This window comes from Sapajus apella, unplaced genomic scaffold (genome assembly GCF_009761245.1).
Source record: "Sapajus apella isolate SASKATOON/1434 unplaced genomic scaffold, GSC_monkey_1.0 scaffold1, whole genome shotgun sequence".
Classification (NCBI taxonomy): Eukaryota; Metazoa; Chordata; class Mammalia; order Primates; family Cebidae; genus Sapajus; species Sapajus apella.
In genome coordinates, this window is record NW_022436941.1 from 67566760 (window position 1) to 67583860 (window position 17101).

General features: G+C 45.7%; 1 protein-coding gene across 2 annotated transcripts in view; it reads left to right on the plus strand.

Moving 5' to 3' along the window:
- Window positions 1-14669, plus strand: part of ZNF366 (zinc finger protein 366) — a 63760-nt gene extending 49091 nt beyond the window's left edge. The window contains exons 3-5 of one of the 2 annotated variants that reach the window (XM_032278783.1): window positions 228-419; window positions 9304-9478; window positions 12785-14669. In XM_032278783.1, coding sequence (XP_032134674.1) covers window positions 228-419; window positions 9304-9478; window positions 12785-13317 — 900 coding nt within the window. In that variant the 3' untranslated portion in view covers window positions 13318-14669. The remainder of the gene's footprint in view (window positions 1-227; window positions 420-9303; window positions 9479-12784) is intronic. The other variant, XM_032278779.1, reaches the window with a different exon arrangement.
- The last annotated feature ends 2432 nt before the right edge of the window (window positions 14670-17101 follow it).

Genomic DNA, 17101 nt, shown 5'->3' on the forward strand with positions numbered 1-17101 from the left:
AATAGTCTGGCTAGTTTATGGTTTTCAGTAGGAAAAAAAAATTACATAATCAACACTTTTCAAGAAAATAGTAATTTATCAAGACTGAAGCTACATTATTTGAAACTCAGCATCTATCACCAAGCTCTTTGTGGGTTTATGTGGCAGACAGGAAAATGAAGGCTGTGATCCTGATGAAAGCATGTTACCTGTCAATCACCACTTTTCTGAATCTTGCCTTCCCGCAGGGTGTGAAGGAGCACAAGTGTGGAATTTGTGGGCGGGAGTTCACCCTGCTGGCCAATATGAAGCGACACGTGCTGATCCACACCAACATCCGCGCCTACCAGTGTCACCTCTGCTACAAGAGCTTCGTCCAGAAGCAGACCCTAAAGGCACACATGATCGTTCACTCTGATGTGAAGCCTTTCAAATGCAAGGTGGGCAGTGGGACCAGGAAGGAACCAGAGAGTTGTGCAAATGCCTGATGGGAAAGGGTCCCCAGGGAGGCTTCCACTCTGTTTCATCAGTGGGGCTCCGGGGGCTCAGAATAGGTCCATGGGCAACCCCAGGTCCTATCTACCACTCTGTCCCTCCGCACACCCCACTTATGTCATGCCAGGCTGGAGGTCCCTAAGGAGCCTGCCCTGTTTGTCTCACTATGGCATCAGTGCCCAGGGGTGGAGCCAGGCGCTATGGAAAGGTCTGAAGGTGGAAGGCCCTTTTGGAGAAAGAGGCTGTTAAAGGATGAAGGTGATATGGAGAGCCTTTGTTCTAGAAAGGAGAAAGCAGGTTTAACCTTCTTCCCCATACAAGGCAATGAGCAGGACATAGGAAAGAGTCAGAGAAGCTTCTAGCACAGCCTCCCCGCCTTCTCCTCTTCTCCCCTCCTTGCCTCTTGACTGTAGGGCTGAGCCATACGTGTACTTTGAGGCAGGCTTCCCACAGAGGATGAGAAGGATTCCAAAGCTAGCCCCTCCGAGGCCCTCAGAAATGCCTGCTCAGGCTGTGGAATCACTGTGAGCAGTCACTTCAAGTGTCTTTCACTTATTGCTAAGTGCCATGTAGCCCAGGGCTAGTGCGTCTTTGTTAAAATGTCCGTGTTAGGCCAATTTGGTTGGATTCGCATTTCATCAGCTGAGAAAATGTGTGAACTGGAGTTTGTAAAGCCTGAAGCTCTGACAGGCGTTACTCAGAAATGCTTCGGCCCCCTGAGGCTGTCCCTACCCCACACCAGTGTTTTCTTTCTCTACTTCTACAATGACAAAACACTGCGCATGACTGGGCTTAATTCAAGTGATGTATTGGCCAGGTGTCATACGGCCACGAAGAGGGCTGAGGGGGAAGAAGAGGGAAATCACCACATTCAGGTATCATTAGAGCCCTTCTGTTTGAAATGAAGTTTTCTCTCTCTGCTACTGCGTGCCTAATGGAGTTTAAATGATACCTTCTGCTGATCCATATTCCTGAAGTGGGGTTCCCTGCTTCCAGGGGCTGTTCCTGCTTTAATCCCTCTGCAGTGTGGCCCCACTTGAAGGAATCCCCTGTGAAGCTGACTTCTTTCCTGTGTTGGCAACTCTTGGAAGGGGTGAGGGGTCAGACACCAGAGCTTCCCTAGACCCGTGTGGGCATTGTCCGGAGGTGAGAGAGGGAGGCTTCTCCCTCCAGCCCTTTTCCTGCCACCCACTTCTGTTTCCCCTCCTTTTCTTCATGTTTCCAGTGGTTCGAAAGTCAACTTATGTCTGTCTAAAGTGGGAGTAAGCTGCATGCAGCAGAGGCTACATAATTTTCAGGACCCAAGGCAAAATGGAAATGCAAGACTCCTTGTTCAAACATTGTTGGGAGTTTCAAGATGGTGAAAGCAGAGCATTAAGCCAGACTCCGGACCTTCCTGATGGTGGCACCCTGTGTCATATGCCCATGAAGTGAGGCCTAGCTGCATGAGCCCATGGGCTCCACGGGCCTCCTCTTCTCTTTGATTTTCTTCCCACTTCATTGAGCCCCTAGAGCACATCATATGCAACAGAGCTGTTTCTTCTTGCAAAGGGTTTTACTGTCTCCTACAATGGAGGTACAAGTAGGTCTCTTTGCCATTCTTCCTTCCTTGTGATGAGTTTACTCTTGGGCTTCAAGCATGCACTGAATTTTTTAGCTCATCTACTGATGGTGGTGGAGTAAAGTTGCTAAAATATAAAGGGAGCCAGTTACATAGTTTACAATACCCTGAAAATTCACATCTGTCCCATTCAGCCATCTCCTACCTCCGCCTCATCAATTCTGGTCCAGTAGTAGTGGTAAAACCAGGCAGAAAATGTTCCTGAAATATAGGATTATGTCGGGGGCAAAGCCAATGTAGGCTATGTGTAGTTTGAGGGCACAACGGTAGTTCTGCTTCTCTACCCTCAGGGGCTTGGAGGACTTCTGGGCCCAGGTAGTATCTGAGGATCTAGAGGGTTCTCGCTAGTAGTGCACAAGAGACTACAAGGTGTTATGTAATCTGGGCCCAGCTTGATGTTTAGGAGCTCCCTTTTATGAACGATGGCTCCTTCCTCTACTCCAATGATGGTGCATGTACATGGTCCAAAGGGTGTCTGATGATCAGGTTTACAGTTCAGAAACTCTGTTTTACCGATTTCTTGAGGTTAGAATAGGCTCCATGTCTGGTCCACACCATCAGAACCCATAGGAGAGTGGTTTATAAAGTAGGATGCCAGCTTTGAAACAATGCACGGCTTAAATTTTACAATGGGAGAGATGGGCCTGGCACAGGAATTGGACTGACCATTTGCAAAGGCTGTTTCTTCCTGGTGGTAAGTCCTCTCAGGAGACCACACTAGAGGTCAGGAGGCTCCCTACAGAGTGTTGTTTATAATCAGACAAAACTAGTTGGATGTGAAAGGACCTTCTTGTCAAACAATGGAGAAAGTGGGCCTTCTCCATACTTAGCCATTTGTGAAACAAGAATGAGTGTCAGCCACCTCAACTCAGAGCCCTCTGTCTCCGAGACAGTGCTAAAAGCATAAGCCAGGGCCTTCCTCTCCCTGTCCCCATCTCGCATCAGTGTCACCCTCCTGGGTGCCCTCTTTGTACCATGGCCCTTCTTCCTTCCAACAGACTTGCAGAGCTCTCCTGGGTCTGCAGGACCTGATGTCACAAGGCTCTCTGTGTTTGTAAACTGGATCCAGGTCACACTGAGGGGTGAGCCATCTCAAGGTGCTGTCTGGGTTCTTACTTCCCAGCTGTGCTATGCTAGATTCTTGGAAATTTGGCCCTGGGTGAAGGTTGTTAGGATTTGGGAGTTGAGAGGGGGATGGAGGGCCATTTGCCCATTGCCATGCAGTTCCCAGCCATCAGAGAGAAAGGCTGGCTGGCTGCTCAGTGGTGTTGGACTACAAGCCCAGGCAAGTTCAAGGCAACTGGACTTGTGCTTTGTTGCTGTAACAGGGAAGAGCCATCCACTTCATGCCTTGTGATTGACATGGCTGGGCAGAAGAGGCAGCTTTCGCTCTCTCCCCTTTACCCAAAAAATCACAGCAAGGAAGAAGAGGCTTTTAGTAACAGATTCTAATTTCTTGGGATTCTTACCATTAAAATTCCTTCTTAACATAAATCCTTCCTCCTGTCTCAATATGAACTGATCTTGCCCGGCCCTGTGCTAGGTGGAAACAGCTATCCCTAGTAAGCAGAAATGTTCACTCACTGTGGGATTAGGCATTAACAATAGGATGGAAAATTAGAGGAGAGGAGAGGTTTCCATTTCATGTTTCTTTTTTTCTTATAAAAAAGTTACTGCCCTTCTGGGCTCTTTTGCTATTGGCTAGACTTCTGGACTTGTGTTTCTTGGAGCCAGCTGGAGTTTTTCCAGAGATCTGCGCCTGTAGACTTAAGCCACTTTTCAGAAATATGCTTCCCAGATTCTGGGTAAGCACACAGAGGTTGATTTGGATCCTATCCTTGTAGTGGCCACACTCCATAACAGCAAAGAACCAGCTGCCGTCTTTGGGAAACCTGTCCAGGAAAAGCAGCCATCCAGAATTTCCGGGACAAATTCTCTTTTGAGATGGGTGAAGCCGGGAGCTGCCTAAGTTATGAATCACCAGGTCATCTGAAACCTTGTCTGCAGCAGAAGGCTGAAGGCCAGAGGGCAGAGTTGTCAGAAAAGGGATAAAATCTCCCTGCAGAGGGTCTCTACCACTGTTGTCAAACTGACTCCATTTTTCCCTTCGCTTTATTTGATGCTTCAAGAAGTAAGAAACCAGATGGGGGGCTCTGAGGGGCCCGGTGCTTGGGGTCAGGCTTTTCAGGCTGGCATGGAGGGGGTTAAGGCAGTGACCAGATAGCAGGCTTTTGGCAGCAAAGCCCTCCTCAGCAGAAGGAAGGATATAGCTGTATGAACTGCCTGCTTAACAATGCCTCACATGTCCCCAGGGGCCCGCCTGCAAATAGATTTCATCTTGCTTTCTCTTGTACTTTTCAAAGCTTCCTGTTTTCTCACGGTCCTTTTGGACAGTTTACAGTCTCTCTCTCCCTCCCTCCCTCTTTCTCCCTTTGAGAAAAGGAACACCCTTCTTATTAAAAGAGAGAGAGGGAGAAGAATGTGCGGGAAGGGCAGTTTCACGGAGGCCATTCTCCTCAGCTGCAGGCTGCAGCTCTGACCTCTCCTCTTTGAATAGGAAAACACAGGCTTCCTGGCGCATCTCACTCAGTTCTGAAGCTCACAGTGGGCTGGTTGGGGCAAGGTAGTATGCTGATCTGGCTCCAGCCCAGTGGCTGCCCACTGCCATCACCCTGGGTCTCTGACCAGAGCCAGCTTCTCCATGGCTGTCAGCATGGCCACTGGAATTCATGGCAAGTGTCCGAGGTGCCTCCAGGCCCTGGACCAGGAGGAGAGTGCCAGGGGGCTGGGATGAGGAGGCCCGGAGCACACAGGCATCTGCCAGCTGTTCAAAGGGCAGACTAGGGATGGGGGGGCCAAATCACTGGGCCGTCTCCAATCCCTGAACCTTGGATGAAGCCTTTCTTTCCATCCTTATTTCTCAGACCTGGGGCGGGTACAACTATTTGCATTTCTACTACACTTCAAGTAGCCTGGTGGGTATTTACTCAGTGGATGCCTCATTTGGCTCTTCCTTTAATATCCCCCTCATTTTCAAAGAGCTTTCCATTTCTTTAATCTAAAAGAGTCTACTATATACACAAGAATGAGAGTAAAAAAGAGCTAATATTTATTGAGCTCTTACTATTTGCCAAGCCCTTCTTGTGAGTTATCTCACTTGATCCTTACAACAACGTTCATAGGAAACAATGATTATTATCAATGTTATACAGAACAGAAAGTGGAACAAGCTCTCTGTCGTTCTGTGTCTTCACCTCCTCTCCCTACTCTGACATCTCAAAGCCTAATAACTCATGCAACCCATTTTTAAAGGGCACTTTAAGTACTTGTTTCCATTTTTCATTAAATTTTGAGGTCCACCTCCATCTTAAAAAGCGGGTGGATGGAGAAGCTGAGATTTCATGTTGAGACACACTGATGGTGCTCCTTAGAGCCTCCGAGAGGTCAAGCGGGGCACACTGGTGGAGATGCCCACTGCACAATGGGATCAGAGTCCTCACCACTCCAGCGGCTTCCTGAACCAACATCCACTCCTATTTTATTCTCCACAGACCTTGGCTGTCGATGATTCAGCAAGTCCTGCTTGGGCACGCTCTTAGCTTCACATCGCATGATTTATGAAAGCCTCGACTTAAACGGCTGCTTTTCCCTGGGGAAGAACCTAGAGATTTGGTGGTCCCTCCCATCCATCCTTCTTCCCCTGGTCTAACTCTCCTCCCCTACTGTGCCAGTTCTGCTCGGGGCTCACATCTCAGACTCCTCCACCCGAAAGCGCCATGCTTCATTGGCCCATCCTCTTTCCCTGGCTTCTCTTCACTAAGTGTCTAAGAGATTTCTCTCTTGAGACAGACATAACATATCTCCATACACTTGGTTGTTTTCACATGAGGGCAATCTTCTGAGAAAGATGAGGAGGCCACGTGTTCTGGATAAGGACCAAAAGGCTTGGTGGCAGGTCCAAGTCTGAGAGGAAGAAGCTAACTACCTACTACCCAGACATGAATGGAGCCCAGGTATCTCAGGTCCTGGGTTAATTGGCTCTATCCTTCTGCCACTGAGGAGTTTAGTTTGAAAACTAACAGGTTTAGTGGGAAAAGGATGAGAGCTGGTGATGGATGCTTTCTAGAATTTTGCATGAAGTCATGATATTTCCCTGACTTGTTTATTTCCCCCACAGGCACTCATGAAGTGTACTATGTGTGTAGCCCTGTAGCTCGATATTGAGTTGGCTACAAAGAAAAGGAAGTCAGCTCACTGGAGACTACCTGGGATGCTGTTTAGAGCCCAGACACCATTATAATAGGCACACATCTCTGTGCATGGAGCTGGGGAAGGGGAATAGATGGGACCTTGGGGCAGGTGAATTGCAAGGTCTACACTACCCCAAGGTCCCAGAAGGTGTGGCAGCAGCAAGAAGTTGATCATTATCACAACCGTATGGTTACCTTACTTCTGGTGTAAGGTTGACTGAAGTGTCTGCAAATAACTAATGAAGACACTTTATCTTTGTTTACAACAAAGTGCACTCTACACATTTTTCACAGTTAGGCTAAAATTCCACCCCCTTTACAAAACCCTCTCAGACCAGTTCAGCTTCTAAGGCTTCAGCAACCACAGATAATAACTGAAAGAAGAATTTCTCTCATCATGGGAGCCAAGTGTAGAAGTTGCTTGTCACTTCTTTTCAATGACCTCTTTCTGGCCTATAGGACCATGAGACCTGGTTCATGCCTGGACTAGTGCAGTGGCCTAATTGATCTTCTGGCCTTCACTTTCTCTCCCCCTACATTCCTTGTGCTCAACCACTCATGGCTTTTCCTTTGATCAGTTCTTCTGTGGCAATGTTCTCTACCCCTTTCCGCACTCAGCAGATGCTTAATGAGGAGCTGTGATGTGTCACGCCAATACTAGGCAGGAAATAAATAAAAAAGCAGGCAAAGCTTTAGTGCATGTTGCAGTCTCCTGAGTGAGAACATATCTGAAGCAAATACTGGTTATACTCAGCAATTGTTAACAGCAGCTTCACTCCGAATAACCAGGATCCATCCCACAAACCAAATGAGGTATGCTTTTTCTAAAAATGACACATGACTGAAAATCTCTAATCTAGAATCTCTAGGTTCAAAGCTTTTTTTTGGTCTGGCATGGTGGCTCGTGCCTGTAATCCCAGCACTTTGGGAGGCTGAGGCAGGTGGATCACTTGAGGTCAGGAGTTTCTGACCAGCCTGGCCAACATGGTGAAATCCCATCTCTACTAAAAATACAAAAATTACCCAGGCTCCTGTAATCCCAGATACTTGGGAGGCTGAGGCACGAGAATCACTTGAACCCAGGAGGTGGAGGCTGCAGTGAGCCAAGATGGTGCCACTGAACTCCAGCCTGGGCAACAGAGAAAGACTATGTCTCCAAAGAAAAAAAGCTTTCAGCCATGATGGTGGAGAAGTGGGCAACTTAAGCTGATAAACATAACTCTAATAGAACTTTTACACATGTGCACAACTGAGCCACAGATTGATACATCTTAATAAGTTATCTCAATTGATAATAAAACGGTCATCTATCCTACAAATTGCTTCTCTTGAGAAAGTTGGAATTAGACAAATTCTGTCATCCTTTTCTCCTCTGAGGTCACTATTTTCAAATGAATATGGTGTGCAGGTGCTCTGTCTGGATGCTGAGCTTGGAACCCCACACAGTAAGCCAAATTCATTCATGCTAGTAAGAGAGAGCAAAGGTGGGGAATTCTCAAACATGAATTACTCAAGAATACAGAGCCAGCCATTCATGATCCATACATGGATCACCTGTGGCAAATGCATAATCCCAAGCTGGCTTCCTCTTATTACCCAGCATTCTTCTAGGCTAATCTCCCCAGATCATCATTTGAGAGGTCTACCTACTCTTTCAAGACGAGCTCAACACTCATCTCTCACAGCCAACTAAAGAAAATGCTGCCTTCATTAATAAAAATTTGGCCCTAAAACTATATCTCAGTGGGAAAGGAAAACTGGTGTAAGCCTCAGAGGATGCCTCATCCTGAGTATCTCTGTATCTGACCACATATCACTGCCCCAGCTCCACTGGCCTCTGAGGTTGGGGAGGGAAAGAGAATGCTCCCCCTTAACACTCTGGTCCAATCACAAACACAAAATCACTCTTTGCATTCCTCCTACCAAAGCTAAAGAAGGGCTGGAATTTCCCTGTTCTAGTAAGGTTTGGGGACAATAAAAGCACCCCCAGAGCAGTCTGCTTCTGGCCTGCACTTTCTACGTATACAAAATGACCTGTGAAAAGAAAGTTCTGCTCTTCTTTCAAAAGAAGTTGGTGGACCAGTGGTCCTTCACGTATTTGCACTTTGATGGAAATAGAAAGAATGATGAGAAAGAAAGAGTAAAACATGTTTATTTTTTGTACACCTGAGATAGCACTCTTACTACTTCAAATTTCTACCCAGAGAAAAGACACACTTCTTCCTTGGAGGATTTTTCATTTCTTTTAACTTTGAAATTCATACCAGTAATTAGAAAACGAAACAATTGAAAAAGCATTGTCTGATACAATTTACGTAATAATACAGTGTATTATTTTATTCTCTTCTGCCTGATACAGAAGAGTTGTGCCGGGAGACACACAGCATGGTCTGGTGGTTGGCCATGTGGCCTCTGGCCTCCGATAGCCTGAGTTCATTAACCCGGCTTCAGCACCCACTAGTTGTGTGCCTTGGCCAAGTGACATTAAGTCCTCAGATTGCCCATCTGTAAAATGAGGATGGCAACAGCATCCATCTCATATGATTGGTGTGAGAATTAAGGAAGATAATCCATGGTAGACTTAGAACAATGCCTTCCATATTGCATCATAATCATATTCTTATTAAAAGTAGCCACTGCTTTTCAGATCAGCTTGTAGCCACTGCCTTTCAGATCAGCTCTTTTCCTTTTCCAAAGCTTTTATTCAAAATAAGCTTTACAAGCTTTGATATTTTTACTTTGAATTTAAAGATCTCTGAACTCCAGGAACAAATCTTATGAATTTACCCCTACTTGCTCCAACTCTGAGGCTCCTTCCTGATTTCCTTGGGGACATTTTCCTTGCAAGCAGATTAAAATGCCAAGGTCCAAACAAAAAAGCAGTATCTGTGCTCCGGGGGCCTGGATGGGACTTCACTCAGGCAGAGTAACCCGTGTTCTCATCCCCATCTTCAACAGCTATGTGGGAAGGAATTCAACCGGATGCACAACCTGATGGGCCACATGCACCTGCACTCGGACAGCAAACCCTTCAAGTGCCTCTATTGCCCAAGCAAATTCACCCTGAAGGGGAACCTGACGCGCCACATGAAAGTCAAGCATGGAGTCATGGAGCGGGGCCTTCATTCCCAAGGTAATCACTCTCCTGTGAAGTCCCGTGAGTCAGTCCAGTGAAAAACGAATGGGAGCTGAATTTGTTTTATGGGGCATTACCTTGAGGGCTATTCTTGTCAAGACCAGAGCAGAGTAACAGGAGTAGCTTTATGATGTTACTAGAAAAAATCTGATGCTAATTTCTGAAGGTAGTAAGTACAGGTGAATTAGAGGACATTGGACCATCAGCATGATGCCAGTCGGTACCAATATTGGTTCCTTTGTTCCAGACACTACATGAGATGCCTTGCTGCTAATGTCCATGGCAACTCCAGATTGGAAGAACTTCTGTTATTTCTATTTTACAGTGGGGGAACGAAGGCTTCAAGAGATCAATTTGCCCACAGTTGCTCTGCTGAAAAGCAGCAGAGTCAAGATTTGAACCTCGGCCTTTCTGACTCTGCAGCCTTGATTGTACCCACTTCATGGCATTGCTGTTAATAGGCACACAATTTTTCTTTCCTTTTTAGAAAATAGATGTACAAGCCCTACTGTTGGCAGAAGTGTGTTGGTAGCAGGCTAGGTCTTTCTAACTTGTTCATGACCAGACACACCCAAGGACAATTTTGTGCTTGGTAGGTAGGCCTGATTGGCCCATATGCAGAGCAGGGGTTTACACCCTACTGAGTCCTCATTAAACTAATGAAAAGTTCTTACCACGTTTACCTGCTCAGTCCCAGGGCCCTTGGCAATGAAGAGTTTTTGTTCTAGATCTACTGAATTCAGCAGGGTTGCTCCTTAATCACCTAATCGACCAGTCCTTCAATAAACAGGAAATAAATGCACCTGTGTCCAAAGCGGTGCACTACACGCAGCGGCCGATACTAGGGGAGGGAGACGGTCTGCCCTCTAGGATGTCTGTGCGTGGGGAGAAGACAGGTTTACATGTAATTTACAAAATCATATTAACAGCTTTTCGGTCACTAGTATGATCAAAGCACAGGGTGAGACACCTTAGGGACATTATTGCTTGTCCCTACAATGTTATTCTCATTTTATGTAAGAGGAGACCAAAGCCTAGAGGCGTTAAATTCCTCAAGGTCAAACAGCAAGTCTGAAGACAGAACTGGGATTCCCAGTTAATGATTTCTGAATCAAGCCAGTGCTCATTACCCTAGGCAGAAACATGGGGTAATTTGTTCGTGTGCTGTTTCACTCACCCACTTACAAAAGAGATGGTCGAGTGGGCATGTGTATTCATAAATAGATACACATATGAGCACACAGCGTGAAACAAAATGATTGTAGCTTTCAGGTTTTTCACGGTACCCATTGAGTTTCTAGTGACTCCTGGATGACAGGGAGCTGTGGTAACAAAACAAGGCCTGGAGCTTGTGCAAAATCCCTGAAAAACATCCTAGTCAAAACAGAAACAACTTTACTTTTCCTGCAAATGTTTTTCTCCTGCACTATTCACTGAATTTCTAGTTGCCTGAGCCACCTCCCCAAACTAGGCCTGGATTTTTCCAGAAGAGGTGAGGTTTGCTCGGTCATCAGGACGAGTAACATACAAGTCAATGAGGAGACCACACTCCATCTGAAAGCACGACCTGGTTGCCATGACTTACCCCACACTGATGGCTCAAATCCTAAAAGGCACCTAACAGCTCTGTTGTTCTGGAAAAATAACTATCAGAGAGTTGCTTTGAAAAATTTTAACAGACTTTCAACAATCTTGGTGTTTTCATCTACAAAGGGTATTAGCTTTTATTTTTCACTCTAGCTTTTGAAGTGGCTCAAAAATCATTAAAAAGATCTTTCCTGTCCCCTGACAAGATTAAAGATACAGAAAGCTTCATCGCCTGACAGCATCATAAAGTGAGCAAAGTTGGACATCATCGCCTCTACCCTTCTTTTTTGTTCACCTCCCCCAACCGCAGAAGCCTGGTCTGGTTGCATCCTGGGTTCCCTCCCTTCCTGTTGCTCCTCCTCAGTGTCCAGCCCGTCCCTGAAGGCCTGACTATTGGCTCATCAAAGGCCAAGGCCTTAAAGATAGGATCAAATGAAACTGCCATGCTGAAAAGCCCATCCCTACAGCCCTGCAAAGTAAAGCCAAAAGTGTGGTCTTCTCAGCAGGTGCAGTGGCTCACCGAGAATCACTGCAGTGAATTACTTCTCGGTGTTGTGGTAATGCCAGCACTTTGAGAGGCCAAGGCGGGTGGATCACCTGAGCTCAGGAGTTGGAGATCAGCCTGACCAGCATGGAGAAACCCTGTCTCTACAAAAAAATACAAAGCTAGCCAGGCGTGGTGGCACACGCCTGTAATTCCAGCTACTCGGGAAGCTGAGGCAGGAGAATCGCTTGTACCCTGGAGGTGGAGGTTGCAGTGAGCCCAGTTTGCACCACTGTACTCCAGCCTGGATGACAGAGAGAGAGTCCGTCTGAAAAAAAATATGAGGCCTTCTCGAATCACTGTGCTCAACAGCAGGGACACTCGTTGTCAGACACAGGGGCTGTGTGAACTCCTTAGAGGACCTCTGCATGCCATCTCTTCCCTGTCTATGAGTAGGCTGTTGGCATAGGGCCCAGAGTCATGGGGTGGTGTCTGCTGCCCCAAATGGGATCTCTTTGTTTTGTTCAAGGTGAAAATACCTTTATTATCGATTTACTTTTTTCTTATGATAAAACATATGCTCATGGTTAAAAAAAACAACAGTAATACATTAAAAGTTAAAAGAAAATGTTCATTGATTTTAAGATTTTGACATACCTCTTTCCAGACATTTTTAAATAGAGATAGCTAGCTAGATATAATTAGGTCTGTACTATAAATAAATAAATACACCCACACATACATACGTATATATTTTGTTTTTACTTAAAATACATAACCAATACCTTTTTACGATCATTAGTAGATCTCCACATCACCTATACATGGCTCACTATGTGGATATATCATTATTTATTTAACCAAGCCCCTATTGTTAAACACAAACATTTTTCACAGTTTGACTGTGATGAAAAATATGGTGATAGGCATCCACACACGTTTTGTCCGCCTGCCTGCCTATTTTTTCAGTTTAAATTCGCAGTAGCATACTTGCTAAATCAAAGCTTATTTTTAGAGCTTTTGGTGCATATTGCCAAATTCACCTTAAAGGGATTAACCCAATTTAATGCTGTCTGTGACAAGCCTCCCATCACCACATCCTTACTGGGAATGATCTATTTTTAAAATATGCGATCAGAATATATTAAACGGCCCCAGGCTGCTCCCCCTCCTCGAGGCCCCATTTGTGCAGTATTTCCTCAGGTGCATGAATTTTCGCTCTGCTCTCATAGGTCTGGGAAGGGGGAGAATCGCCCTGGCACAGACAGCCGGCGTCCTGAGGAGTCTGGAGCAAGAGGAGCCCTTTGACCTCTCTCAGAAGCGCCGGGTCCAGGGGCCCGTGTTCCAATCAGACGGGGAGAGTGCCCGGGGCAGCCCCTGCCACGAGGAGGAAGAGGAGGACAACTGCTACGAGGTGGAGCCCTACAGCCCCGGCCTGGCCCCACAGAGCCAGCAGCTCTGCACACCCGAGGATCTGTCCACCAAGCCCCAGCCCGCCCCCGAGGTGCTGGAGGAAGTCTGCAAGGAGAAGGAGGAAGCGTCCAAGGAAGAATGGGAGGAGAGGAGCAAGGGCGACCTCGGGGCAGAGGGCGGCCAGGAGAGAGATTGTGCCGGCAGAGAGGAGTGTCTCAGCCTCAGGGCTTTTCCGAGCACCCGGCGGGGCCCCTCTTTTTCCGATTACTTATACTTCAAGCACAGAGATGAGAGTTTGAAAGAATTACTGGAGAGGAAAATGGAAAAACAAGCAATGCTTTTAGGTGTCTAAGTGGACAGTTTTAAAATTACGTTTGGAAAATGAGAACGAGGCAGTTCAACTATAGCCTTCTGCATGAACTGTCATTTTCTGGGGACTGGTGAATAGGACCAATCTCTGCAAATGGCTTAGACTAAATGAGCAGGGATGTAGGGAATGTAAAGGCTTCTCAGGTCATTCCCGGGGCCGTGATGCCTGTCACGCATGTACAGGGTCTTCTTCGGTGGTATTTTATGCATCGCCAGTATAACAAACTGTGCATGTTCTTTTAGATATCTAATTATAAGTTGATGCCGAGGTGCTTTTAGAAATTCTGTTTTCATTTGATTAATATGCAATACATGGTAAATTTCTAATTGCAAAAATATGGTGCTTGAAGTGTTACCTTATGAATAACTGTTTAGGTGAATTCGTGAAGGTTATAATATTTTGCAGATAGATGAAAATATTAGTAGTTGTATATATAAATATAGCCTTTATTCTATAACCAAAAATGTCAGAAATGGCACTGGAGGATGAGCTATTGAAGAGAATGCTCTCAAGCAGTTGCTGCAGATATAAGGTAAAATTTCAGGAGAAGAATAATTTTTGACTAAGGGAAATGGGCGATACTTAAATTCCTGCTTAGAATACTCAGATTCTCTTGTTCTGTGTCGGCTGTCTTCGTCAGACTGGGCATTTGGAGCATTTTTTTCAAGATGATCTGATGATGTTCAGAGTCCTGTCTCCTCAGATAAGCCCCCACTTCTTAAGCAGAGCTCCCTTCTGGAGACCATTGCTGTCTTGCTCTGAGGCCTCATGCCCCGTAAGACAAATGCAGGGGTCAGGCATGGTGATTCATGCCTGTAATCCCAGCACTTTGGTAGTTCGAGGCAGGCGGATCACTTAATGTCAGGCGTTTGAGACCAGCCTGGCCAACATGGTGAAACTTCATCTCTACTAAGAATACAAAAAACAGCTGGGCATGGTGGCAGGTACCTGTAGTCCCAGCTACTCAGGAGGCTGAGGCAGGAGAATTGTTTGAACCCAGGAGACAGAGGTTGCAGTGAGCTGAGATCTCACCACTTCACTATAACCTAAGTGACAAAGTGAGACTCTGCCTCAACAAAAAAAAAAAAAAAAGAAAGAAAGAAAAGAAAAAGGACAAATGCAGAAAGAGGTGTCACCAGCTAGCCAGTGAGCAGGGGGCTTTCTCCTCAGAGCTAGGGGTGGAGGGGTGACCCCAGAGAATTCTCCTAGAAATCTAAGCTCTGACTTATTTGGGGTACTAGAATAGTTGTCAGCTGATCATTAGTAAAGAAGACTATGGACTGTGTTCTCAATGCTGGCTGAACATTAGAATCATCCGGGAGAGCCTTTAAAAACACACACACACACACACACACACACACACACACACACACACACTCACACACACACACACCAAACCAAGGCCTCACCTCTTGTGATTCTGATTTAATTGGTCTGGAGTGGAGCCCCAGAACTGGAATTTTCCAAATTGCTCTAGGTGATTCTTATGTGCAGCCAAGATTGAGAAGATTGAGGGGATTAAAATAGAACTCACCATTTCTGTGACTTCCAGGACACCTCCCAGGGACTTCATAAGTATTTCTGTTCTTAGCCTCACACTCATTAAGGTTGAGAATAGGGGACTTCACAATTATACTGCTGACTTAGGCCTTCCTCCCTGTCTGTAAGAACCTTGTAAGGGGACACACACTCTATACATAGATACACACTTTTTACATTATACTAGAAGATGATGCCTCCAATGTTTATGGTCACTTACAACGTTGAAAAATGCACGACTGGCCTATGGTGACTCATTATTTCTTCCCAGATGCTTGAACCATGATGCCAGTGAGTGGAAATGACTCTATTGGGTGGGTTGGGCCCAGCAGGTTGGCCTTACTTAGGCACTGGCACTGAGAAAAGCAATACTGACCGGGTGTCGTGTACGTGTGACTGCCCATAAGCAATAACCCTCTGGTACTGTGTCTGTTTATGGGAAAACCTCTTGGTTGGTAGTTTCGACTCTTATTTGTAGAGCTAGGTACTGGTTATTATTGTGCTTCATTCTATCCCATGTCCATCTCCAACTGCTGGGGGCTGGCCTTTTCTGTAGGCCAAGGTGCTGCCCTGTCAGGCCCACCTGGTTGTCATCACTCACCCATGTGTTTTGTCCATTTCTGACCCATTTCCCCTGCCACCTTGCCTAAAGCTTCTCCTGTCAGCCTCCCCACCACCATGAAGTGCTAAGGCTACTATGTCCTGCAGTAAGGGCACCTGCAAAGGAGATGGTGAGGAGAAGACTGTGGGCTTCTGTGGTTACAAGCACAACTCTGGGTCAAAAACCCATTCTCAGAAGGGCAAGTCCCTTCCACTCGCTATTAATATAGCTCCTCAGTGCCTCTGATAAAATTGCCCAGGAGGTTGGCAAAGTGGCCTGGGAGGCCTCCAACTCTTAGGGTCCAGTTACACATTTATCCACCCTGTGGCCATGTGTTGAGGACCTACACATGTGCTGTGTTTGACCACAGGTGCTGCAGACTGCCATTTGGTTCTATGTATCTCTGGCTGGAATGGGAACCAGGAAATTCTAGAATAACAGGCTCTAGTCCTTTCCACCCAAAACAAACCACGTTGGAATGTTTGAGGGATCCGTTAATGTTGAGATGGAGAGAGTATGGTCTAGAATGATGGTTTTCAGATTGTGTTTAGAGGAGACAGAGGTGATCTGTAGGCCTCCGAAGAGTGGTTAGGGGAGGAGAAACTCTCTACTCCCACACCCCCCTCACTCCAAGCAGCTCAAGTTCCACCTGATTTATACATTAACATTCTAAGTAAAATTTTATTTGGAGAGAAATAAAAGGTCTAGGAGATGTAAATTTGTTATGGAGTGTATTCCAGGGCCTGTTTTTAGTTGTTGACTCTGGGCATAAGACACTTGATTAGATCTAACCAGATGGTTAATACAGCATTAACCTTCTGAGCACCAAGGCTAAAACCTTGGTTTTGTATGCTGTTGAGTGACCAACATCCTGGATTGCCTGGGGCGATCCTGGTTTAGACCTGTTGTCCCAGGATAATTATTCAAGTGTCACTTTAATTCTCAAAAATATTCCATTTTGGGTGAGAAATTACATGGACACCCTATGCATGAGCACAGAGTTAAGGTAAGGGTTTGCCAACCTTGCCTAATGAGCTGATGAACCAGAAGGCAAGCCCTGAAGGAGAAGACAAGCCTTCCAAGATTACCAGCACTCCAAAACCAGAATATCACATTGTGAGACTCTGAAAATAGGTCACTACCAAATGCTTTCCAGCTTTTTGACCACTGTCACTTTGAACCAATCAGTGGACCAGCCAAGTGGCATATTTCTCTTTTATTCTTTTTATTCATTCCTATGATTACTCCTCATGTTGCCTTTCAATTCCTCTTTCATTTTTAAAAATTTGACTCCCCACTGGCCATGAGACTAAGGCTGACCTTTCATAAACCCACAAAAGTAACTGGTATATTTGTATATGAGTAGTTGCATGAGAAAGCTCAATGTGCATACTGTATTTATTAAGCCCTGAAGGCATTTAATAAAATATTAACATTGTGTTTTGAATTATGATCTTTGTCTGCTTTGCTGGAACAAAATTATAACAGAGCTAACATTTGAAATCGTTCACATATTTGGACAACATTACACCAAATGTTGATTTTGTACAGAACTCTGGCTTGCTATTTAAAAACTAAAACTCTTAAGCATATAGCAGCCCATGTTGTGAGTATTGCTTCCTGTTT